Here is a 24,593-nt window from a genome sequence, read left to right on the forward strand (position 1 = left end):
TATTCTCATTCTGCTTCTGTCTCTTTCTGACTGTCTCTGTCTCTCAGTGTGTGTCTCTCCCTCTGTCTCTCTCCCTTACACACACCTCAAGTCTTTTTTAAAAGCTATAGAAAGATCTGGATAGTGAAATTGCTTCCCCTTCTCTCAACCTTCTCTAAAACGTCCATCCACAGACATGAAAAAAGTGAAGCTCACAGATTTGCCTCAGGAAGCACATCCCAAAATGTACCTCTGGGGGACAAATGCAAATGTGCTGACTCACAGTTGGGTCCAGGGAGCTGGAAGAACATCAGAGTTTCCAGACTTTGTGTGACTATGGCCTCCTTTCTCCCAATAGAGCTGGGGGACCTGCGAACTCATGGTCCCTAGAACAAAACTCTGAGACATGCCAGGACAGGCTCTTCAAAGAATCTTAGGACATACGGACATGGAGATTTCCTCAGAGGAAGAGAGCTGGACAGAGAATATGTGACTTTGGTCCACAGTTCAACAGTTTGGGGAAGAGCAAAAGAGCTAACGCTCGGTGGGTGCTCCCTCTAAAGTAGGATCACCCCAGCAGCTCTACTCAGCTGTGAGAACTACCACTGCATGGCAGCACCATAGCTTGGGACACATGATATCTAGCTTAACCTCTCTACCATGTTGGGAAAGACACTTTATCCCCATGTCACTACTAAGGACGTCAAGACTTAGGAAGGTTCAGAGGTCTGTTAAATCCCATTCAGTAACACAATTGCAAAAGCCAACTTTGGACCCAAGCCGATCTTGCTTCCCTTGCCCACTAGGGTATATTGGCTCTCTCCTTTTAGTGACTGTGGGAGACAAAGAGATGTCCACTTCGCAGATGAGGAAGCGAAGGCTGGGTTCCACGGTCAGTCACACAATGAAGGAGTGGTGGAGACGGGATGGTCTATTTACCATCTGCCAGCTCTCGGGTCTGCATACAAACGGTTCCACGTGAGGCTACGCTGAGTTCAGTTCCATTGACTGATGTTCTCACCTCCTGCTGAGGTACCACTTATGAGGTAGAGAGTCACAAGACTTGGGCAGCTTACACCCAAAATTTAGGCACTCCCGTGTGCAGAGGCAAGGTTTTGTCCTTCTCACTTTGGAAGCAGAGCCTGAGGAGATACTTGTTTTTGCTTGAGGGATGCATTAAAACAGAAGCTTGCTTGACCTCTACCAGTAGACAGATGATTTGTCTAATTAGCTAAAGAGCTTTCATGCTCATGTACGTTTTGAACCCTAATGAGCCGTCACGATGAAAGGTTTGCCCTTGGCTCAGTACTGCTGCAGAGCCTTCCCTTCCTCCATGGAAAAGACCAGCACAGTAAACAGAACCTCGTTTCCATGGAAGCGCACACTCTCTGGCTTTTTTCTTCTTAGTGCTTGAAAAGGTAATTATTTGATTTCTCTTTATATTTTTGGATATCATGCAGTGGTTAAGGATGGCCGTCTCTATTACACCAAGCTATTTTGGGGAGTTTGCATTTACATTTCTCTTTTAATCTGCTCTTTAGAGCATTAGCTGTCTGGGCAGCAGGGTCCACCTTCTGGTCACGGCCACTAATTCACATCCAACAGAGCAAAGGGACAAACCTCAGAGAAAGTGATAGACACCGAGAAACTAGAGTCTCTCAGTGGCGGGAGTCTGTGGTCAGGGTGGTACCCTACAGATAGACTGAGACCCCACATTCACACCACGGAGGCACACTGTCTCATCTGGTGCTTTTGCTGCCCCTTGGTGGCACTTGTCAGAAATGCAGCCAGCATGGAGCAACACTCAGTCACCATTTTCTGAAGGTTGGGGCGCCTACCAAAGACTTTCTGAGTGTATTTTGTTAATTCACTCAGTGACCTTACGAAGATTTACCCTGAAGATCAGGTGATGAGGCCTAAAGGACAGAGGTGGTACAAAATTTGCCCAAGGTCACATGGCTACTAAGGGCATAGCCATGATAAATACATTCCCATTGCTGTCAATCTAAGGCCACAGCCTTCACCAAAGAATTCTGTCAGTCGTAGTAATTCTGCAGTGAGTATGCAGACTTAGGTTACTCGTCAGGAGCAAGCGTTTAAGGAGGAGACTAAGCAAGGGATGGAAGCCTGACTCAGTGAAAGAGCATGCACAAGCCCTGGGATTTGCTCTCCAACATCACGGGAAACGTGAAACAAGAAAGAAGCTACCATATTGCTGAACATGTGTTCTTTGGAAAGCCAGAAGAAACTGAAATGCTTAGCACCCTGTGTCAGCCTGTCCATCTACCTTCCCGTGGCTGTTTTCCTTAGCTGTCGAGTGAGGACTAATATACCCACCTCCAAACATGTGCTGTCCCTTTTGAGAAGCACAGAACTTCTCAAATAGCCATGCTGAGTGTTTATCTGCTGTGAAACCATTCTGTGCAAAAAAGAACAACAGGAACCATAGCAAAGTCAAATGCAGTTGGCAGACCAATTTCTTAGGGTTTGGGTGATGCTAATAAGATTGTTAATTTTGAGAGAGTAACCTTCTGCACCCAGAATTCCTTCTGTGTGATGTCTGTCAGCATAGGCTTCTCTGGTTCTTTAGGAAAGATTTGGAACAGGTAGAGGGGTCCTGGGACTTGGACAGACATCAGTAAATGCTGATCTACCCTCCTTAGCTGTACCTGTTCTTGCCAAATTTGAGCTCCAAGGACTAGAGACCCACTCTGTCTTGTTCCTTTATGTATCCTTCTTGTTTAGAGGCTTCTTTTTATTATTTTTATTTGTGTGTGTGTGTGTGTGTCTGTAAGACTGTATGAGTTTATGTCCTGTGTACGAGGATGTCTTCAGAGGCCAGGTTGGTCGATTCCCTGTAGCTGGAGATACAAGATTTAGGAGCCTCCTTATAGGGATGTTGGGAATGAAACCCAGGACCTCTAGAAGAGCAGCAAGCACTCTTAAACCCTGAGCTATCTCTCCCTCCCACCCCTGTTCCGAGTTCTATTGTATTGATATATTAAAACTCTCATGAATGCAAGTATAAATACATGAATGAATGAACTAATGAATGAATGAAGCTGTGGGTGAGCCTTGCTGGTTCATCCCCCTCTTTACCATAAGTTCCACAAGACAGACTGGAGAGCACCAGTGCCCTTGGGACACAGCATCAGGGCTGCTTCTGGGTCTGCAGTGTCACCTCTGTGAGCATCTGCTTTTCCAGCAAAATCTTCAACTTTCCATCTAAACAGCTCCCTTTGCTGCTTTGCAGGAAGCCACCGGATATTTCATTTGCATGTGTCTTCAGAACACGACATTTCTAAGTGGTCTAAGTAGATGTTGCACCTGGATGGGGAATAAAAACGTTCAGAGGCAAAGGATAAAAGTAGCTCACTGGAGCTCAAAGGTAGTTGAGGACACTCATACCCGTGTGTGTCAATCAGAAGCAGAGATAGGGATGGGGTGCCAATCAGAAGCAGAGATGGGTTTCATTTTTCAGAACAGGATTTTGAGTGGATATCCATGGGTGACATAATAAAATAAATATGTCTGACCCCAGTAAGAACTAGTGAGTACCAATGTCTTATCCACATCCCTTCCACACAACTGTTCCCGGGCTTTCTGCACCAGAGCATCACACCTCCCAATGGCTCTGTGGGCTTCTTCGGGAATATCTAGAAAGAGCGTTCCCCAGAGCTGTTGTGGTATTAGTGTCTCAGAACACACAGCCACATGTCTCGGTCCAGTTCTCACGATGAAAGCAGCAGTCCCTCGAGACAAAGCATTGCCAGGTCTCGCACTGGACAGGGGTGAGAATGTTCAGTACCAGTGGGGAAGTGACAGCAAAATGCCTGCCTTGGAAGCCTAAGACCTGGGATCCCAGCACCCACGAAAAGGCCCTAATCAAGTCACATAGCCAGTGACCTACTGAGATAAGGTGGAAATAGCAGCATCCATGGAGCTCACTGGCCATGCAGTAATCCCAGCACAGGAGCGATGGAAACAGGAGGACCCTGGAGCTCCTTCGCCAGCCAGTTCAGCCCACTTGGTGATTTGGGGGCTAATGAGAGAGCCTGTCTCAATAAAACAGGGTGGATTACTTATTCCTGGGTAACAGCACCTGAAGTTGACATCTGGCCTACACACACACACACACACACACATACACACACACACATACATCGACACATAGAAACACACATGTCATGTCAATACATACACATATACACACCTTACATATGCCACACACACACATACATGTCTCTGTATACATATGTTTGCACACACACACGCCAGTTTTTAGAAGAAAGGGACTTAAAATATTTAGCTAACTGGCTAGTTAGTGGGTGGTTAGTATGTCCTAAGAAGAAAGATGCCAACCATCCTGTTTAAATGGCACTATTTCCTCTTAACAGTTTCTGTGAGTGGCATAACTTACTGAAGAAAGCACACCAAATATAGCCTGAAGCCTAATGTTAGGTTTTCTTCAAAATAAAATTTGCTTAGAAACCTTCAACTCCTACAAAAGGAATTAAGTACTATGGCTTGCCGCTTATTTTAAGTACAATTTTATCGGAACACCTAGGTGCTCATTCATTTGGAGGTGCTCTGTGGCTGATGTCACACAGTACAGAAGTTGACTCAGACAGCAGAGAGCTGCAGCACTGAAGCCCAAGCTGCACCTAGATATTGCTTTATAGGGATGTCTCCCACGTCCCATCGTAGATTTGCAGAGAGCAGCAAGGACTGCGCAACCCAAGCCTTCGTTCTAAAGATGGGCACATTGGAACCAGAGAAGTTGGGAATTACCCCAGACGTGGCTTTTCTTGTCTTTATTTGCTAGTTTTCATGAAAAGGGAAGGTGGGAAAAGATTTTATCTTAGATCTAGAAGCCACTATTTGGAAGTAGCCATCCAGAGAACAGTTGGGGATGTCTTAGTGCTTACTAAAAAGTGCACTGACTAGTCTCCCATGAACCAGGACAGAAGAACCTCTCTGTCTGTGCCATGCCATGGGCTTCTGAGACTTCTAATGCTGGCTTCTTCCTGGAATATTCATTGTGCAAAGTGCTTTGTCACTGGGTCCCAACGGGCTTCATATCAGACCCTCACGAGGAACATTTCTTTAGAACCATTCAAGTGGTTAACAGATCCTGCACAATGTCATTCAAACGCCCAGTGTAGCACGCTCTACCTGGGAATATTTCTTGGGAATTTCACTCAGACTGGATTTGTTTATTGTTATTTTTTTTTAACTAAAATTAGTGCATGGATCAAGGTGGGTATACGCAGGGTGGTATAAGATGAAAAGTCGCAAGTTTATTGGCTTTTATGTCCCCAACTGAGAGTCTCCTCTTTTATGTTTGTGTTTTGTGCAGCTGGACAATCCAGATGAGCAGGCAGCCCAGATCAGACGAGAGCTGGATGGACGTCTCCAAATGGCAGACCAAATAGCCAGGGTAAGGGATTTCACAGGTTCTTCACTGGTACCAGGTCAAGGTCCTACCTAAGAAGTGTACTGACTGGTAAGGTCTTCAGAAGATGAAGGAGAGAGGAACCAGGAACAGAGCCTGGTTTGGTATGCCTTGAGTTCTAGCCTCAACTCTGCATAAACCAAACCAGAAATGGAAGTGCACGCCTGTAGTGCCAGCATGAAGTAGAAGTAGGAAAATCAGGAGTTCAAAGTCAGCCTTGGCTACCTAGTAAGTCTGAAGTCGAAACTCTGTCAAACGGAAGAGAAAGGGGGAAAGGAAGAAAGAAAGGGAGGGGAGAGGAGGGGAAGGAGGGAAGAAGGGAAGGAGAAGAGGGGAGGAAGCAAACAATGGTTGTTCCAATAGCGTCTGGTAGGAATAAGGTTCACTATGACAAGTGCCCAGTTGCCGTTCTAAAACCCAGATGTGACCATCTAAAACCGATCTTCAGAACCCCTCAACACAGCCCCATGACTCCAGGACAATGTAACCACTTTCAGATGACTCTCAAACGCTCTGAGGCAGTGAGATATGCCCTCCTTTATTTATAAGTCACGTGCATCACAATTTGCCATCACAGACCCAGGACCCAGCCAGAGAACATCTCCTGCTGAAGATTCCAGACCTGTTCCAGACTCAACGTCTTTGTACCCACCTTTTCCTTAGCTTAGGAAGGTCTTTCTTCTCCCTCCCACCCAGAAAACTTCCTCGTTAGCCTTCAGCGTTTGACTTCAGACATTTACCCTGAGTTCTTACACCATTCTGCATGCAGACCCTTGCTGAGCAGACTGTGTCTCCTGGCAAATAGGCCTTGTATAAACTTGGGATTGTATCTTATTGTTGCTATCTACAGCTTGGTATCATCTATTTTTTCTGTCGTTGATGTTCCCATTAGGATAATTAGTATTCCTGCTGATGGCATTTATTGGGTCCTGACTCTGTCAGACATACTGTTTACATGCTCCCCATGACACGATCTCTCTAGGGACATTCTGTTTGTCTTCTTTGTTTTAGAGACTGAGGTAGGCAGACTATGCAGGATAGACACCAATGAAGGAGCTGTGCTCGCCTCTCAACAAACAGCTCATGCTAGTCAGCTCTTATCGCTAGGACAAGATACCCAAGACAATCACTTCAAAGAGGAAGGATTTCTCTTCCTTTGTGATTTCAGAGGTTTGAGTCCTTGACACACTACTCCGAGTTGGAGTTATGGCAGTAAGGGTGCGTGGTAGAAGAGGCTGCTCACCTCATGCCTTCCGGGGATGGGAGGCAAACAAGAAGAGCTCAGGGACAAGTACCATTCAAAGACGTTTCTTGGTTTCTTTTTCTGTTTCTATTGTAAAACAACCCAACAAGATCAACTTAAAGAGAGAAAGGGTTTATTTTGGCTGGGACTTCCAGAGCAATGTGACCCATCATGGTGGGGAAGAGATGACCATGACCAGAGGAGGTCTGATGGCAGGAACAGGAAGTTAGGTGGTCACATTGCATTCACAATCAGGGTACATGGAGGGAACGGGAAGTTGAACAAGTCTGGAACCTCAGAGCTCACTGGGAGGGACTCACTTCTTCAGTCAAGGATCTACTTCCTAAGGGTTCACCACCTTCCTGTGCAGAACCACAATTGTGAACCAAATGTTTAAACACTGGAGCCTATGGAGGGCATTAAACATTCAGACCACAGCACCAGTGACCTACTTCCTATAAATAGGCTCTGCCTTCCCACAGTCCATTCAGGAATGATTTCATCAGTAGATTAATCCATTAATGAAGTCAGAACTATTATCATCCAACTGCCTCTCAAAAGCCAGCATCCAAGCCTTTAATAATTTTAAGACTTTAGACAGATAGCTTCATATTCAAACCAAAGTAGGTCTCACGAAATAACAGACTAGCGGTAGATTGAGGCAATTAACCCAACAAAGAATTTAAGGATGCCCCCGTAAAACTCTTAATTAAAATAATATTTAATGAAATATGTGAAAAGCACAATTTAATGTCAGTATCTCCTAAGAAGAAAGTGTCAAACATCTCTACAACCCCCACTTCCCTGCTGAACTTGGGGCAGGTGGACAATGGTTGGAAGTGCCAAGGAGGGTGGGCAGAGGAGAAATTCCCCAGGAGAAGTATCCCAGGGATTGGATCTAGAGAAAGGAGCTCTACTACATGAGCACTAAGGGAAAAAGTCCAGAATGGAAGCCCGTCTGTTTGTACTCAGCTTCTCTAAGATGTTTGGCATCTTATTTTTTGAACACCTTTGAAGTTTATAGTCAAGACAGTCTGGCAACTATAAATAATGTGTAGCTACGGGCTTGGTTAAAGGTAGTGTGGGAAGCTCTTGTGTTTTGAAATCTGCTCAATGTGGGAGCAACATCACTAAGTTTTTAGAATTTGCATCTTCTGTAACTCAATGTCTCCAGGCAGAGAATTTTCTAGAAGATTGAGGCAGTTTAGAGCATTTCCTTCTTTGGGTACTATAACCTCTCCATCAATAAGCTCACTTAATTTGAATTTGATTTTTGGGTTTTTTTTAGGCTTAATGTTATAATTCAAAAAGTTAATCTTAGACTAATTTTAACTTTTCAAAACTGTAGATTAACAATTGATGTACAGTAAATCAATATGCTTCTCTCTGGAAAAATTCTAAGAACTCTCTCCCCAAGCCATGTGGTAAACACTTCCATCCAAGTAAAATGCTGCTGCTAACAATTTTAAGCCATCTTAGAAAATGAACCAGGCAATTCAAGTGTTTTCTGGTTCTTACTTACTAAGAATAGAGTTAGTGCACACAGGGTCTCCAAACAATTAAAGGCACAAAGGGTTCCTATGGGATGTCTTCTCATTACCACTCTCTGTTCTCATAGAAGTTGTCTGTCATCTTCTGGAGTGTTCTTCTATGCCAATATCAACCTTGTCATGGTCCATTGGCGTTCGTCCCACCCTTCTTTCCTCTACCACTGAGCTTTATCCCCAGGTCTAATGTCGCTGGTGCTAGAATGAGTTCTTCATTCAAGGGGAACTAAACACAACTCCCAGCCTTCCCTGGTCATGACTAATTGACTCACAAATCACAGCTGATTCAAACCAAACCAAGGCTTCTTTCTTTGGGACTATGGACAGCAGGCCACAATTGGTAATGTCTGGGAATAACACTGAAAGAATAAACACACAGGAAGAGACAGAGAATCTATTTTGATGCCAAGGAATAGTCTCAGTCTTTACATGTGTGATTCTAGGAACTTTTGAATTTTAATTGTGTGACGATCTTTCCTAAACTCAGTTGGATTTGCCAATCATTAAATAAAATATGAAGACATTGCCTACCAGCTAGCTCTTGACAAACTTAAATGATGCACCTCTGCTTATCTTTCTTTGGCTTGCCCTGGTTTTTGATTTTGATCTATTGCTGACATCACAGCGAATTTTAGTGAGGGTATGTAGTTCAACCCATATGGCTGAAGGTCAGTTTCTGTGTATGTTATAACCAGAAGTTGCTGGTTGCCAATCCATCCATTTATCATGTTCAGTCCACTCTTCCCTCGCCTTGATGGCTTTACAAGATGGGTTGAACACTTCTAACGGCAACTGAGAGGTACCAATTAGAGAAAGCTTATGTAAAGGACAGGGTGAGTGCCAGGATCAAGACATATAGAGATCATGGGTAGAGAATAGCCAGACCTCAGGCAAGAGCTACAGCCAGGGTCCATGAAGGAACAGGATCCCCTCTCTGCTGTTTCTGGGTCACACTGGTTATCCAGTCTTCCTCTGTGAGCCAGCTCTTCTTGTTTCTCAAATGGGCAGTCTGGCTATCCCACAGCTTCTAAACATACAAAAGGGGAACAATCAGCCACTCACCTACCCCTTCAGGTCCTTTTCCTTCCTCTTTGTCTCCCCAATCCTCCAGACTTACGGTTCTAAGAATCAGGCCTAGGATTGACCCAAGTTTGTTCAAAGTTAACCCTAGTACAGTCAAGCAACCACTGTGGAATAAAAGCAAGGCCTCACTGGACACGTGGGTGCTGGTAATATACCCTTAGAATGAGGCAGTACCTAAACAGTAATAGTTTAGGATCAGTACAACGTGGGATTATCCCAGATATACCTAATACCCTTACTACCCTTTGTTTCACATGATAATCCTTTGAACCCTCTCAGAACCTCATAAACAAGGAAGTTCTTTGTCAGTACAGAGGCTAAAGCAGAAACATGGGGAGATATGGCCAGGGTTACTCTGATTAAAAACTGTATTCTTGACTAATTTGATTTCTAGCCTTAGTGAATTACTTTCCAAATACAGGTCTTCATTTCCCTCCTAACCCAAGTCTGAGGGTGCAACAATCCTCCCCTTCAGGCTTTCTCCTCTGTCTGCCGATGAGCCTTTCAATGTTCCAGACCCTGGCCCTGAGATTTCCTATGGGTTATCACTTAGACTTGTTACAAACAGTCCTTGGCACTGAAGTGATTTTCCCCAGAACAGGTAAATCAGAAGGTTTAATGGTTGTGCGAGTTCACTCAGTAAACAGAAAGAATCCTGTCTGCAGGGAAGCAGGAGGAGCCTCCAGGACAGGACAAAAAGACCTGCCACCCCCCTCCATCTTCTCTCCCTGATAGCCACCAACCCCTGCAAACAGCTGTCAGTCTTCATTGACATTTCTGTATCCCCTTCAGTTTATATGCACAAGGGAAGTTGCAGCCATAGTTAGAACTGTCTCCTGGGATTCAGGATGCTCTCTGCTGGAATATTTGGGTTCTGACAAAGGTACCGTACAGTCCCTGCTGTTTCTGCTGCAAACATCCTCACCACCAGATGTACCAACAGTTAGCATATGTTTGTCATCTCTGCTTCAGACAGAAGGAAGGCAAGAGTAAGTCTGGGGATGGCCATAACCCTAAATGGCAAACTAGCCATTCAGTCACACCAGCATCCAGAATTTAGCCTAGGATGAAGCTGCACCAGAACTCAAGTCAAGTGTAGCTTTACCAAGCACTGCTCATACTTCCTCAAAGACTGAAGTCAGAGATCTGAATACATTTTTCGTCTCATAAAAAAAAAAAAAAAAACAAACTTCTTAATCCCTGTTCAAACATTTTCCCAAATCCTCTCACACCATTATTAACAGGTCCTCAAATCTCACCTAGAAATTAAGTCTAAGTTATTTAACTTGCACAATCAGAAGTTGACTTTGGGGCTTAAGCAGGCAGCCTGTGACAATAGCTCAGCTGAGGTACTGTTGACAGTACATTTCTGTCCTGCCCAATTCCGCAGCTGTTCAGCCCCAAAGAAACACACAGGGGTCTGCATTAATTATAAACTGGTCAGCCTATTAGCTCAGGCTTCTTATTAACTCTTACATCTTAAATTAGCCCAGAATTCTTGTCTGTGTTAGCCACGTGGCTTGGTACCGTTTATCAGTGAGTCATTCTCATCTTCTTCCTCTGTGTCTGGGTGACGACTGCAGACTCAGCCTTTTGTCTTCCCAGAATTTTCCTGTTCTGGTTGCCCCGCCTTTACTTCCTGCCTGGCTACTGGCCAGTTAGCATTTTTTAACATTGTCCCACAACATGGGACTTGCCAGTTCTTCTGGCCATATTTTGGGATAAAACTAGTTATATAATGCAAATAGTAGAGTTTTGTGGTATCAGCCACCAATGATAATAAAGAGCAAAACACCAGTGGTTTCTCAAGCCATCATTTAAATATGGGATGGAGATACTGCTCAATTGGTAGCATGCCAGCCAAGCATGGATAAGACCCTGACTTCAGTCCTCAGTGGTTCATAAATAGGGTGAGGTGGTGCATGCCTGCAATCCCAGCATTCTGGAGCTGAAGACAGGACAATCAAAAGTTCAAAGTCATCCTCAGCTACATAGCCAGTTTAATTTGATGGAACTATTTTTTGCACCTTTACTCAGTGCAGGGCAAAGCAAAATTTCTTTTTATAAGAATACGTGGGCCATGTTATAAGTATCAATAAGGAATAAAATCCAAATATTTTCCTGATAGAAAAGATTGGTCTACGTATTGCTTCCCCACAAAGGGAACAGAAGCTCCCATCAGAGGAAAACAAGAAAGTCTCAGCTTTCACACTAATGTTGTACTTGGCACTTGGCTTGGGTCATGCAGCAACACAAGAGTGTAAGAGCACACAACAGTGCAGCCACGTGATTGCCTGAACAGACACCTATGGGCAGATCCTATTGTCATGTGTATCAGGCTGTGAAAACCCCAGACATATCTGTGTCCATGGAAAATGCAAAGTGTTTGTCATTTCCTGGCGGAAGGAATACAAGAAGGGAAGGGAAGCCATTTGCTTACAACAGTTGAGAAGATGAGAACAAACCTTGATGGGAACTGACCCTGGGAACTGTGCCTGACTCCCTCACTTCCCATTGACAACCACAGCACCTGAAACAGGAGGGAAACCCAGAAAGTATTGGGGCGGTTGGATGAAAAAGTTGCAAGACTGTTGGTGAGCGCCTGTATCAGTAGTGTGTCATCTTCCTCCTGGTCACCCAAGGGTGTCATTTATGTCATTTGAGCCTTTGGGCCACTCTTTCCGTGAGAGTAGCCTTGTCAACTTCCACAGGCAACCTACTCATTCTTTCTGGAGAAATATTCAAAACCTAGAAGGAAAAGCCAATGGCTAGAGGGTCTTAGAGTGTTTACAGGTGCCATTTTTTTTTTTTTTTTTTTTTTTTTTGGTTTTTCGAGACAGGGTTTCTCTGTGGTTTTGGAGCCTGTCCTGGAACTAGCTCTTGTAGACCAGGCTGGTCTCGAACTCACAGAGATCCGCCTGCCTCTGCCTCCCAAGTGCTGGGATTAAAGGCAATTTTTTTTTTAATATACGTTCCAACATTCCATTAGTGTGGCTGCTCACAGTTAACCCTGGTGAGTGTCCCCCATTGAACACTACTGTCAGACCAAAACAAAAGTGAGTGGCCAACAGGATTCTGTCTGGAGGACGCCATCCCACCCCCACACTGTGTCTTTCATAAAGCAATATGAATAAAAGAAAACCTTTGTCATTTTTATGCCTAGAAAAGGAACAGCGGAGATGGGCAGCTACGCTTTTCTTATCTGGGAACAGTTACAGCCTTGAAAAGTGTTTGCAGTGAGTCTGCCACTGGAAAATCCCCCTCAAGAATCACAGCCCAGATTGACAGAAAGCTGTTTCTTCTTAAGGCTCAAGTACTCAGAGAAGGGAAAAAATAATGGCCTCATGTTCCATCACAGGCTTCAGTTTTCTGAAGCTCTTTTTATGATGTCATTTGAAACTGTCCAACGTCTGGGAAGAGCGATGATGCTTTGGGGTTTCCGGTGTTCTCAGGCAGAGTTTGGTGGAAAATAACTCAGCAACAGAAAGGTGAAGTGTGCAAACATCGGCTGGGCCTTCTTCTAACATGCCAAGACAGAGGGGTTCCAGGCAGAAAGTGAGGCTGGGAAGATGGCTCAATAGCATTTGCTGCACAAATGCAAGGATCCGAGGGCCACAGCACACATAAAGATATGTGTGGTAGAACGTGTCTATAATACAAGAGTTCCTAAAGCAGAGTGTGAAGAAGTGGTAGAAGAACCTGCAGAAACTCATGAACCAGCCATGAACACAGCAGCGAATGACTGAGGCCCTGCTTCAGGAAAGAGTGAAAGTGAGGTCCAGCACCCAAGGTTGTCTTCAAACCTCTGCATGTGTGCCTGCGCCCACAAGAACACACACAGAGATGTCATGCAAGCAAGCATATGCATCACATACACACACACTCACTCGCACACACTCGCACACATGTAGAAATTAGCTTGATTCAGGAAATAACCAGGCTAGCTAAAGGATAAAAACAATTATATTTTTATTTGTTATAAGAGGAAAACTCACAAAACAGGAACGAGAACTCCAAGCTCACACCTTAACTTGGATCCACTTTTTTTTTTTTTTTTTTTTTTTTTTTGTATTTTCGAGACAGGGTTTCTCTGTAGCTTTTGGAGCCTGTTCTGGAACTAGCTCTTGTAGACCAGGCTGGCCTCAAACTCCCAGAGATCTGCCTGCCTCTGCCTCCCGAGTGCTAGGATTAAAGGCGTGCGTCACCACCGCCTGGCTTTTGGATCCACTTCTTAAAGATAATTGGCTAACAAGGTTTCCCCATCACACACACAAACCCTTAAGTGAGTTCAAAGGAAGTACATGATGAAAGAGACCAGACTTGGTGTATACTCTCAAAACTGACGTGCCAAAGATAAACGATTTCATAAACACTACTCTTCCTCTCCCAGTTCACTTGGCAAAGACAGCAACTGGTAGTAAAAATGCAAGCTCCCATTTACCCAATCTTCCTTCAAATATCCCTGTGTGTATTAATATTCTAACTTTAAATTGAAGATAAAGGTGATAGTCAGAAAATTGTTTCTTTGGATGTAAACTTTGCCATTTGGCAGCCTTGGTGTGGCACAGGGACTACTCACACCATGAGTCCACCTACCTCTGTACTCTTCCCTCTTGAGAAGGAACATGTGCAGATGAGGACACACTGTGTGGACTATACTGAGTTATCCTCTTAGATACCAGGAAGAAGAGCATGCCGATTGCTCTGTTCCCAGCTAACTCCGCCTCGAGGGAAACTCTTCTTCCTTGACCAGACCCTCCTTCGTGAAGCCCCACTAATTCTCTCTGGAAGCATTCACATCTCTTGTGTGTCTACTAGAATGTCTACTTTGATGTTTCTGTGTTCATCCCCCCAACCCAACCCTGATAACTGTGATTTAAAAATGTTTATATCCTCCTACCAGAATCTTCATAGCGACAGGTACAGTTAACATGTTTGTGTGGTTTCCTACGTCAGAATGGCCCAGAACTCCAGTTTCCATGCCTTCAAGGCTCTGAACCAAGTTTGCCCCAGTTTTCAGGATCCCTTTTGTCCCCCGATGGGGTTTAAGAATCAGGATGTGTAAGCGCCTTGTGCAAGTTTTAGAGCTATTGGGCTTTGGGGAGCCTCTCACATTGACTCACCGCTAACTTCTGTCAATGCCAGGACTGCACCATTTCCACCCTGCCGCTCTCACATCCACCCACAGTGTGCTGAGAAAGTACCACACAGTGCGAGTACAACCCTTAGGCAAGAAGTGTTGTTAGTCAGAGCTTCCCGAAGGAACCAAACTCTGAGTTCACTGAGTAGATCTGAGACCCTCGTACTCTTTTGCCATGGAAAAACGCAACCCTGTTCTCTTCCAAACTTTATCCATAATCACCCCACCTCCCTTCACAGCCGAGTGGTAGATACATGAGTATTTCATGTAGACTTTTTGACAAACTATTGACCCAGTGATGTGATGGCATGGTGTCTAGATCTTCAGCAATGTCCTGGGGACTTTGAGTGAAACCACACTCAGCATGGAGGCAATTTTGATGTGTCGGTTAATTTCCTTGTTTCTAGACCAAATGTTTGACCAGAAACAAGTTAAGGAAGGCATTCTTTTGGTTCTTAACTTGAGAGTGGAGTCCATTGGTAGGGAAAGCCCAGCCACAGAGGTGTGAGGTGACTGGTTTCATTATGTCCATTCAAGAACCACAGAGCTATGGACGTTGATAGTCACTTCCTTCTAGTTAGTCAACCACAGATACTCACTCATGGAATGGATGGGTCTTCAATTGACCTAAACCAGAAACACCCTCACCACTGTGCCCCAAGATCCGTTTCCATGGGGATTCTAAATTCCATCATATTAGCAATCAAGATTAACCATTATACCAGAGACTCTTAAAACCAAGGTTTTGAAAAAAAGCTTGTCTGGGATTGTGTAATCTGAGCTGTGGTTTCCACCTTGCTGGGAGCTCAGTGTATCCTGGTACATTTCCAAGCTCATCAGTTTTTTGAGTTGATAGATCAGTTTAAATTAGATTTGTCATAACTCATATAATCTGTTTGGCTTTTCCCTCACCCCATCAGTAGGCTATAGAGTAGGGTTTACAGGGCAATTTCATATTCCAGCTTGGAAATGGTGCTTTGATAAGGTTGCCAGTCCAGGGAATATTCAAGGAACTCAGGCAACTTGAAAGTCCAAGCAGAGAAGCAAATAGCTTGGTCAGATCCCTTGCTTTTACAGCTGAAATCGTGAGCCAGGAGGGAGAATGGCAGTGGTCAGTTCTGATGCTCAGCTCCCCTGATACTTTCCTGAAGAATTATAATCCTGTTTTTCTTCATTTTATTCATTTTTTTCATTTTTTATTGAAAATAGTAAATATTCTTCTTAGAAATAAGCACAGGCTATAGTTAAAACATTTCAAATGAGCTATTTTTTAAAAAATAATTCCTGTGACAAAATCTCTACAGGCATCCAGAAATAGGGTGGGCTTCTGTCTCCGAACTTACAAACAAGTTGACCACATTTTGACAAAAAAGGAAAAAAAAATTGTTGGGACTGGATTTGAAAAACTATCGTCCATTTCTCTTTGCACAAATTTAATTTTTTGGAGAACACCAGGGTAAAAAAATAGAGCAATAGTCAAGCATTTTCCTCTTTCTTACTGTGTTCCTACCTGATGGAGATTCAAGCGGTGTCTCCACAGTCAGCTGGAGTGTTTCCTAACACACTTCCATAACATCAGGGCAAATTCATTCATGGTTGACATGATCATAGGTGGGACTCTGGTGTGTGAACTTTCTACGTAAATTGGGTCTGATTCTTTATTTTTTTTCTTTTCTGTTTTTGCAAGGAACGCAAATTTCCTAAGTTCGTATCCAAAGAAATGGAGAACATGTACATCGAGGAGCTCAAGTCCTCGGTCAACCTGCTCATGGCCAACTTGGAGAGCATGCCGGTGTCCAAGGGTGGAGAGTTCAAGCTGCAGAAACTCAAACGGAGCCACAACGCTTCCATCATTGACATGGGCGAGGAGAGTGAGAACCAGCTGTCCAAGTCTGATGTCCTGCTCTCCTTCTCCCTGGAGGTAAAAAGCCTCAAATCCCTGAAAGTGAGCTGGCGCAATAAGCCAGTGAAGGAGACCTGGGGTAGGGATGGGGCACAACATCACAGTCATCTTTTTTTTCCACGTTGGTCCTAGAATATTATTAAAATAACATCTTGCTGGGGTAGGTCACCTCGTCAGCAGGTATACCATCCCCTTTGCCAGGAGCCTTGTTTCTCCTAAGGAAGTGCAGCCTGAAGAGCCACCTGCCAAATGTGATTATTGAATTATTTTTCCCTGTCTGAAAGCAGTACTCAAGGATTCTGGCCAGATTTTTTGCAATTTAGAAAGCTTGTGTTTTTAGAAGCCTACGTTGAGATGACGAAGTAGTATCATTGGAATGAGTTACAGATTTCCTTTTCCCCTCATCTTTCCTGGTGGCTGTATGGCAGAGTCCCTTGTGACTGTTATGTTTGTTTTGTTTTAGTTCAGTTTATTTCAGCCTCCAAAGTAAGAATCTCTCCAGGCTAAGGCAGAAGGGTACTCCGCTCTGCATGTCAGTAAATTCTTCTATCATGTTCTCTTCACACATTGGCTCTTCATATTTTCCTGTCGAGTGGTTTTGATCCACCAGCATCCAAATCCACTGGGAAACTGATTCAGTAGTCAGACTGCTGAGCGTCTGTAGGGGATAGGAACAAAATGGCACAGCTGCTTTTAGAAATTAAGTTAGTATTTTCTTTAAAAGTTTAATATAGGGCCCCAGTGTTACCTACTAATTCTATGCTCAGATACCCACCCCACAGAACTGAAAACACATGTCCTCACAAATATGTTTGGATGCATAGTCATCATAGCCAAAATAGGAACACCCTTAATCCCACTCAATGAGTGAATGAATAGGAAGAAAAAACACAACACATCTGTATAGCAGAATACTATACACCAAGCAAAAAGAACACTTATTGAAACACGCATTGATATGAATGAACCTCATCAATATTATACTTAGTGCACAAAGTCAGATGAAACACGTGACATGTAGTATGACCCCCACCGATCTCAACTATCCCGAATGCTACAAGATTAAAGAGGTTAGCCGTCTGTTACGTAAGGTGGAAGGTTGAAATGGGCACACATATGGTGTATGGCAGGTATGTGCAGCCCTAAAGCCAATTGAAGATGGTTGCCCCACAACTTGATAAGCTTATTAAACAGTCACAGAGCTGTACACACAGAGGGGTATAATTATATGGCACATGAAATATGCCTCAAGAAAGCTGTGAGGAACTCAGACAGTCTGGGATGTACTTTAACAAGCTGTGTAAGGACAGTGGAGTGTTTGCTTTGCCATATCGAGGACTGAATGCGGGATTTACCTGTACTCAACAAGCCTTCTGCCATGGGACTATTGTATTTCTCATCTTTGCCTTTTATTCTAAAGGTCCCCCTAAGTTGCTCAGGTTGGCTTTGGATCTGCTGTGTATCCTGGGCGGGCTTTGAACTTGCCACTCTAGTGCATCAATCCTGAATACCTGGGATTATGGGCCTGTCCCAATAGACTTGAATATAGGTATTCTTTTATATACTATAAAGTTAGAGAACCCCATATAACTTATCGAAGGTCAATAGCAATCAAAAATTTGTACACACACATATATAAATATGTATTATATATAACTGGCACATAAAATTATACACGTGTAATATTTTGATACATTTTTGTAATGTTTGAGTCAAGATAAGCAACTTTGTTCCCTCAAATATTTATCATGATAAAATGTTCAAAATCCTTTCTTGTACTACAGAGTGAGGAAGGGAGGGAGAGACGGAGGGCCAGAGGGAGAGAGGGAGAACATTTGTACACCACATAACAATCGCACAGTGCTTCTAGGTTTAGGGAAATCAAGAGAACAGATCAACTTTCTGTAGATTTAATTAGAGTATGGAAAGGTTACACGTATCTTACACATTGTCGTTAAGGACGCTGCGTGTTCTCTGTAGGTAAACTGTTTTTCTGCTCAGCTCAGATAGAGAGCCTGTCTTCACACTGCAGTGTTTCCACGAGCTTTCCGCTGTCAGCAGAGGTGGATCTTAATTAAATATAGAACCCTTCCTGTGAGAAAACACATCAGCGTAATCTCACAGAAACTTTCTTTTTTAATTTTTTTAAGTACTGCCACCCGAGGTACTGAATGCTGTTGCTTAGGTGTCTTTGAATTTGATTATTGCCAATTAAAGGTGGCAATTTATTCCCAACTCCCTCTTGTCTTCCAACAGATAGAAGGAAAAAGTATTTTATTGACTTTCATGAAGCTTTTAATTATGTAATTTTCTAATTCATTATTAGTTCTCAATATTAAGTAGCTGATTGTCTAGGATATAGGTGGAGGCAAGACCTCAGCCACAGTCTTTGTGAACAGGATTCAAATACAAGCACAGATTGCAAAGCCCTTGGGTCCCCACATACTTTTTAATTGGAAAACTAAATGGCAGAGTATAGTAAAACCACCAGCCAGAGCCTTTGCACGTCTATTCGTGAATGCATTTGGGGAGCACAGAGAGTGGAGGCCACAAGAACAGGTGGAGACAGGACTGTCATTGCGGCAGAGGAGGCTGCAATTTGAATTTGCAGGTTGGTGCAAGGCGTATTTCAAGTAATCAGAGAACCAAGTGGCTGGAAGAGACAGGGAGACACAAGCTCAATTTGCTGCAGGAAGAGAAGAGGCCCAGCATGCTGTGCTGTGAATGTAGGCGAGGGAGTGCTCCAGCAGAAGCAACAGGTGTTTGCCGAAGGCCTCTGAGGTGTTCGCAGATATGTGAACAAAGCCTGACACTTGCAAATGACACAACTAATGTGGGCCCAGAATCCGACGGAACATGAGATCTTTCAGATTCTAAATTGTTCTCTTTCTGCCATAAATGCTGCTGCCTTCCATGTATGTGGTTCTTCTCCAGTATATAAACTTGGGATAACAGCTACACATCACATCCCTACCTAGTAGGTGAGATCGCTGAGGTGGGTCCACCAAGATGGCTCCGTGGGAGAATTACTTGCCACACAAGCGGGAGAATCTATAGAATCCACCGAAGTCCCGAAGCTGTAGTGAGTGCCTGTACCCATCACTCCTATAGCAGGCAGAAGACTCCTCAAAGTTGGCAGGCCAGCCAACAGGAGTACACCACAGTGAACAAAGGACCCTGTCTCAAACAAGGTGGAAGGCAAGACCAGACTCCTGAGGTTATCCTCTGACGTCCACACATGCATCTACACACACTCTCAAGGAAAAGGAAGAAAGAAGGAAAGGAAGGTAGGTAGGTAGGTAGGTAGGTAGGTAGGTAGGTAGGTAGGTAGGTAGGTAGGAAAGAAGGAAGGGAGAAAGGAAGGAAGGAAGGAAGGAAGGAAGGAAGGAAGGAAGGAAGGAAGGAAGGAAGGAAGGAAACGAGAAAAAAGCTAAGCCTCTGCATGTTTAATAAGGCAGAACTGGAAGGGACTTAAGTGTGAGATCATTTCCCAACATCCCAGAAGCTGCCCAGGGCTCTAAAAGTGAAGTGTGGCCCCTGCCCAGCAGCAGCACCAGGGAAAAACCATCTGAGGGGAAGACGTCTGGGTTAAAGCCAACGCTCTGAGCAAAGGCTCAGAAAGAGAAACCGGTGACCTCTGCTTTACAAGCTCAATCAGTGATCCGATTCATCCTGCTTGAATCTGCTATCCCATGGCAAAATTAAAACTTACACATCCCAAAGGTGCTTCCTTGAACCTAAACCCCCCAGAAGCATGTGTCTTTTTCCTATACCCATTTCTCTCTCCTTTTTAACGCCATTACCCCTTTTGTAGAGAGAGTGATTTTCCCCAGATGCTACTCGCAGTTACTCATAGGTCACTAAGGTAATGTGCTATTGTTCTGATTGTGAAGTTAGTGTTCCCTTCCCTCTTTCTCTTGCCTCGATGGCAGAGTCTACCATCACATTGCTATCAGAATAGCAGGTGACTAAATGGAATGGGGATAAGAGATCGCTGAAGTTTAAGCAAGTTTAGGATAGAGCAGAGACTATAAAGCTGCATGTTTATTGGGGTTCTAGTTCAATCGCCTTGACATACAACGATCGTAAATAACTCTGAAAGTAGTATACATAGAGTTGGCACATTTTATTCCTCTCTATTCAGATCATCAGCATTTAAAAATCAAATTTCCGATCATAATGTTTTATGATCAGAGTTCTCTTTTCCAGCAGGACAAAGCAGCGTGTCTGGTCATTGAACTAGGGACAGATAAGTGGCAGTGATCCCTGTGGACAGAGCCTGTGCCCTCCAGGTTATCAGTCTCTACCACTTCCTGCCCACGCTGTGGTGCAAAAGCTGGGTGACCCTGGCGGACCCCTAGTTCTTCGCTATTGTTTATCTTGCTATCAAGAGAAAGGTTAATGCACAAACTGTGTTTCTACCAAGTGCTGACCTAAAAGGCTAGAATTTGCTTGTTTTTTGTTTGGTTTGTTTTTCAGGACAGGATCTCTCTGTAGCTTTGGAGCCTGTCCTGGAACTAGCTCTTGTAAACCAGGCTGGCCTCGAGATCCTACTTGCCTCTGCCTCCCGAGTGCTGGGATTAAATGTGTGCAGTACTACCAGCTAGAATATTTTTAAATACAGTGTGGGACTAAGCCTTCTTCTCCTATTTGTTTAACATAAAGAATAGCCAACCCAGTTCACCTCACCTGTCTGACCTTAAGAGCATCTGAATTAGCAAATCTCACTGAGACTGCCTGGCAGTGTAAACAATGAGCCATACCTATAATCCTCACTGCCACAGCAGAGGAGCAGAATTCTAAGTTCAAGACCTGGGCTACACAGCAAGTGTAAGATTAGCCTGAGACCTATTAAGAAAGAGAAAAGAAAAAAGGAAGGAAGGAAGGAAAGAAAGAAAGGAAGGAAGGAAGGAAGGAAGGAAGGAAGGAAGGAAGGAAGAGGGAGGGAGGGAGGGAGGGAGGGAGGGAGGGAGGGAGGGAGGGAGGGAGGGAGGGAGGGAGGGAGGGGAGAGATAGGAGAAAGGGGAAAGGTTCAGAAAAAAAGAACAGACACAGAGGTAAGTATAGAGACAGACAGATATAAAAGGAAAAGGAACAGAAGAAAGAAGGGAAGAGGGAAAGAATAAGGAAGGGAGGGAGGGAGGGAGGGCAGACTGAAGGGTCTATCTCAAGTGTAATGGTTACTTAGCATCTGCAGGCTCCACACTCAATTTACACTGCAGCAGAGGGAATGGATGAACCACGCTGTTCCACCCTGAAGACAAAAGTCTCCATTGTAAGCAGTTACATCTTCTCCCTAGAAGACCCCTAGATCTGAGTAATCAGTAAAGCCCAGCCCAAGCCATGGCCTTCCTGTTGGCTTTCTAGCTTCTTGCCTCTTTCTCTTCCTGTGGGTGATGCTACCTCGGTGATGCTACCGCTGGCATTGGTGCTAAATCCTTCTTATATGATTCTGTCTTCAGGTGGTGATCATGGAAGTTCAAGGCCTTAAATCCTTGGCTCCAAATCGCATCGTGTACTGCACCATGGAGGTGGAGGGCGGGGAAAAACTACAGACGGATCAAGCTGAGGCTTCAAAGCCAACGTGAGTAGTTTCTCCATGGTTTATCTCACTGAGGTTGTCGCCATTGGTTTGGTTTGTGCCATCTCCAAAAGGAAGGTCTGTTTTCCCAGAAGAGACTAGGAAACACACACCTTATCAAACAAGGCGATGTGACTCCATTTTAAAAAAAATTCTCATGCAGTCCAGGCTGGCCTCAACCTCCCCCCATGTAGACCAGGCTAGCCCTCCCTGCCATGTAGTCAAGGATGGCCCTGGGCTTATTTTCTTGCTCCTTTCACTTCCCCAGGACTGGTGTCCCAGGAATATGCCACCATTTCTGGTTTTTGAAGTTCCGGGGGTTGAACTCAGAACTCCGTACATAGCAGGCAGGCATTTTTCCAACTGAGGGACATCCGCAGCCTTGACACCATTTTTATTTGGCAGCTATGACAAGGATCCCAGTTAATTCAAAGTTAAAAAGGGAATCTGAAGCAACGGTCGCATTTCTGAAGCTTTTAGCCACAAGTGACTGGGTGGAGTGTGTACAGGGTGCTGTGGCATAGAGGAAGGAAAAGTGGCCACTTGTGAGCCTGACAGGGCTCACGGTTTAGTGGGAACATCACAAATGTGTATTTATAAATGCAGTCAGCCTGCCTTGTCTGTCTGTGGATTGAACATTTTTGACCAAAGAGGAAAGAGTATTGTTCGGCCTGGTGTGGTGTCACATGCCTTTAATCCAAGTTCCAGGACAGCCAGGATCCCAGAGAGAAACCCTCTCTCAAAATAAATACATAAGAAAATAAAAAGAATATTGTTGCAGTGCAACTGTTTCCAGAGTACTTAATACTAGGAACCTGTGACCTAGTGGTGATCCGGAGTCTGTGAAAGGACATAAATAGGTCATTAGCACTCTGTGGTTTGATATGAAGACTTGAGCATCAATGGGTAGAGGGGGTCGGAACCAATACCTATGGGTACTTATGGACAAGTGGAAATAAACAGAGGAAAAGGTGGCTTGAGAGGAGATGCTTGGGAGACCTGAACCAGCTCCTGAACAGGTCATTTCCTGAGTTATCTGCTTTAATGTTATAAAGCACCCGAAGAAATGAATAGCTCATGGATAGTACTTAGTTGGCAATGACCCTGTGGCATTGAATAGTCCACTGGGGCTGGAGATTGTGAACCAAGGAATTTCCTAAGCTGGGCAAGGGTACGGGTGGTGGTGGGAAAGATGCTGGAAATGCACTGGGAAAGCATATTCTGACTGGTTGCAGTGCATGGACCCAAAGTGAGGCCGTGGATGAGTTAGGATGCTGGGGCAATGGCCGGTAGCAGTGAAGATTTATCCGTTTGGGTAAAGAGACTTCCCAAGCCTCCCAAAGAGAGGGGGTGAGAAGCACGGCTTTGATTTTCCTTTTCCAATCTCCATCATGCCTGCGTAGATGAATGTGGCTGGCATTAATCCTTAAGAGTCATCAAAAGGTAACCCCCACCGCCACCCCAGCTCCTCCCCAGAGCATCAGGAGCTGTTTGGAAGAACATGAAAAACTCACCAGGATGTTCAAACAAAATAGTTCAAAGGAATCACTGAGTGTTTCTCGGGCTGGAGAAGGGCCGAAGGTATCATGTTCCTCCAAGTGGTTCTTTGTATGAATAGCAATGCCTCAGAGGTCCAGAAGTGTGTGTGTGTTGGGGCTGGGGAGCTAATGAACATTCGGGAGGAAATAGAGGTCAGTGTCACTTGTCCTATGCTCTCGCTCCCCCCCTTAATCCTTGTTCCACCTGATGATGACTGGCTGAAAGCTAACATTTCCTCAAGTGGCCCCATCTTTTTCAATGTCGTTGTGCCTTGCTGTTTATAGAGAAGCATTTTCAATGTGTTAGATATGCCTGAAAGAGCGTACCTGCTCACATCTGTAGAGGTCATGCCATCCATGCGCATAAACTCTTCAGGTCAAAATGTGCTCTTGTGGCAGAGGATGCTCCTTTGAGTCCCCGTTCGTCAGAGATTATTACAAAACCCTCACGGAGGGTTTGCTGGTTCATTTAATGCATGCAGCACGCAGGCTTCATAACCAGGCTCAAGTCCATCAAATGCTTAAGTGTTACCTAGTATGCTGTGTTGAGGATCTCAAGATAAATTTGTATGTCATAATCACCTTGTAATGTCCGCCATGTGAAGAGAAGGGGTGCGATGTGAAGTAGCCTGTCTACAGTGCTGAAGCCAAACACTCAGATCTGAGTGCTGTCCACTCGCTTCCTGTCCCTTTCTTTATCCCTGTGATACGGCCTCCTTTCATCTTGCCCTTGTCCTCTTCCAAATGCACACTTCTTTCTCCTGAGATCTTCTTTATCTTCTTCTTTGTCATAGCTCGGGGCGGATAGATTGGTTTCCTCTGTTTCTGTCTGCTTTAACCTGGAAAAATACTTGGGCTTGTCTATATAGGTCTCCCTTCGTCCTGCCTCTTTCATTTGGACTTGGGATCTTCCCCATCATTTCGTTCCTTTGAGGATTTTATTTCTTCTCCTCCTCCTTGCGATTTTCCCCCACTGCTTTTCTCTGTGCTATTTCTGGCACTTGATTTTGGTTACCTTAAAAGGTATCCTTCATTACCTGGTAACCCTCCCTAGGGTAGCCCTATTCCTACCGGCGCTTTTGAATCTTGTTTCTTCCAGCCAGCTGTTGCCCATGTCCCATGTA

At 44.4% G+C, this 24,593-nt stretch overlaps 1 protein-coding gene across 5 annotated transcripts in view; it reads left to right on the forward strand.

Annotated features, from left to right (window-relative positions):
- The window catches only part of Cadps (calcium dependent secretion activator), a 449,091-nt gene that overhangs the window by 201,026 nt on the left and 223,472 nt on the right, over positions 1-24,593 (forward strand). For all 5 annotated transcript variants that reach the window (XM_057770611.1, XM_057770615.1, XM_057770612.1 and 2 more), the window contains exons 4-6: positions 5,339-5,419; positions 16,135-16,368; positions 21,813-21,934. In XM_057770611.1, the coding sequence (XP_057626594.1) occupies positions 5,339-5,419; positions 16,135-16,368; positions 21,813-21,934 (437 nt within the window). The remainder of the gene's footprint in view (positions 1-5,338; positions 5,420-16,134; positions 16,369-21,812; positions 21,935-24,593) is intronic.

Source organism: Chionomys nivalis, chromosome 5 (genome assembly GCF_950005125.1).
Source record: "Chionomys nivalis chromosome 5, mChiNiv1.1, whole genome shotgun sequence".
In the NCBI taxonomy this organism is placed as follows: domain Eukaryota; kingdom Metazoa; phylum Chordata; class Mammalia; order Rodentia; family Cricetidae; genus Chionomys; species Chionomys nivalis.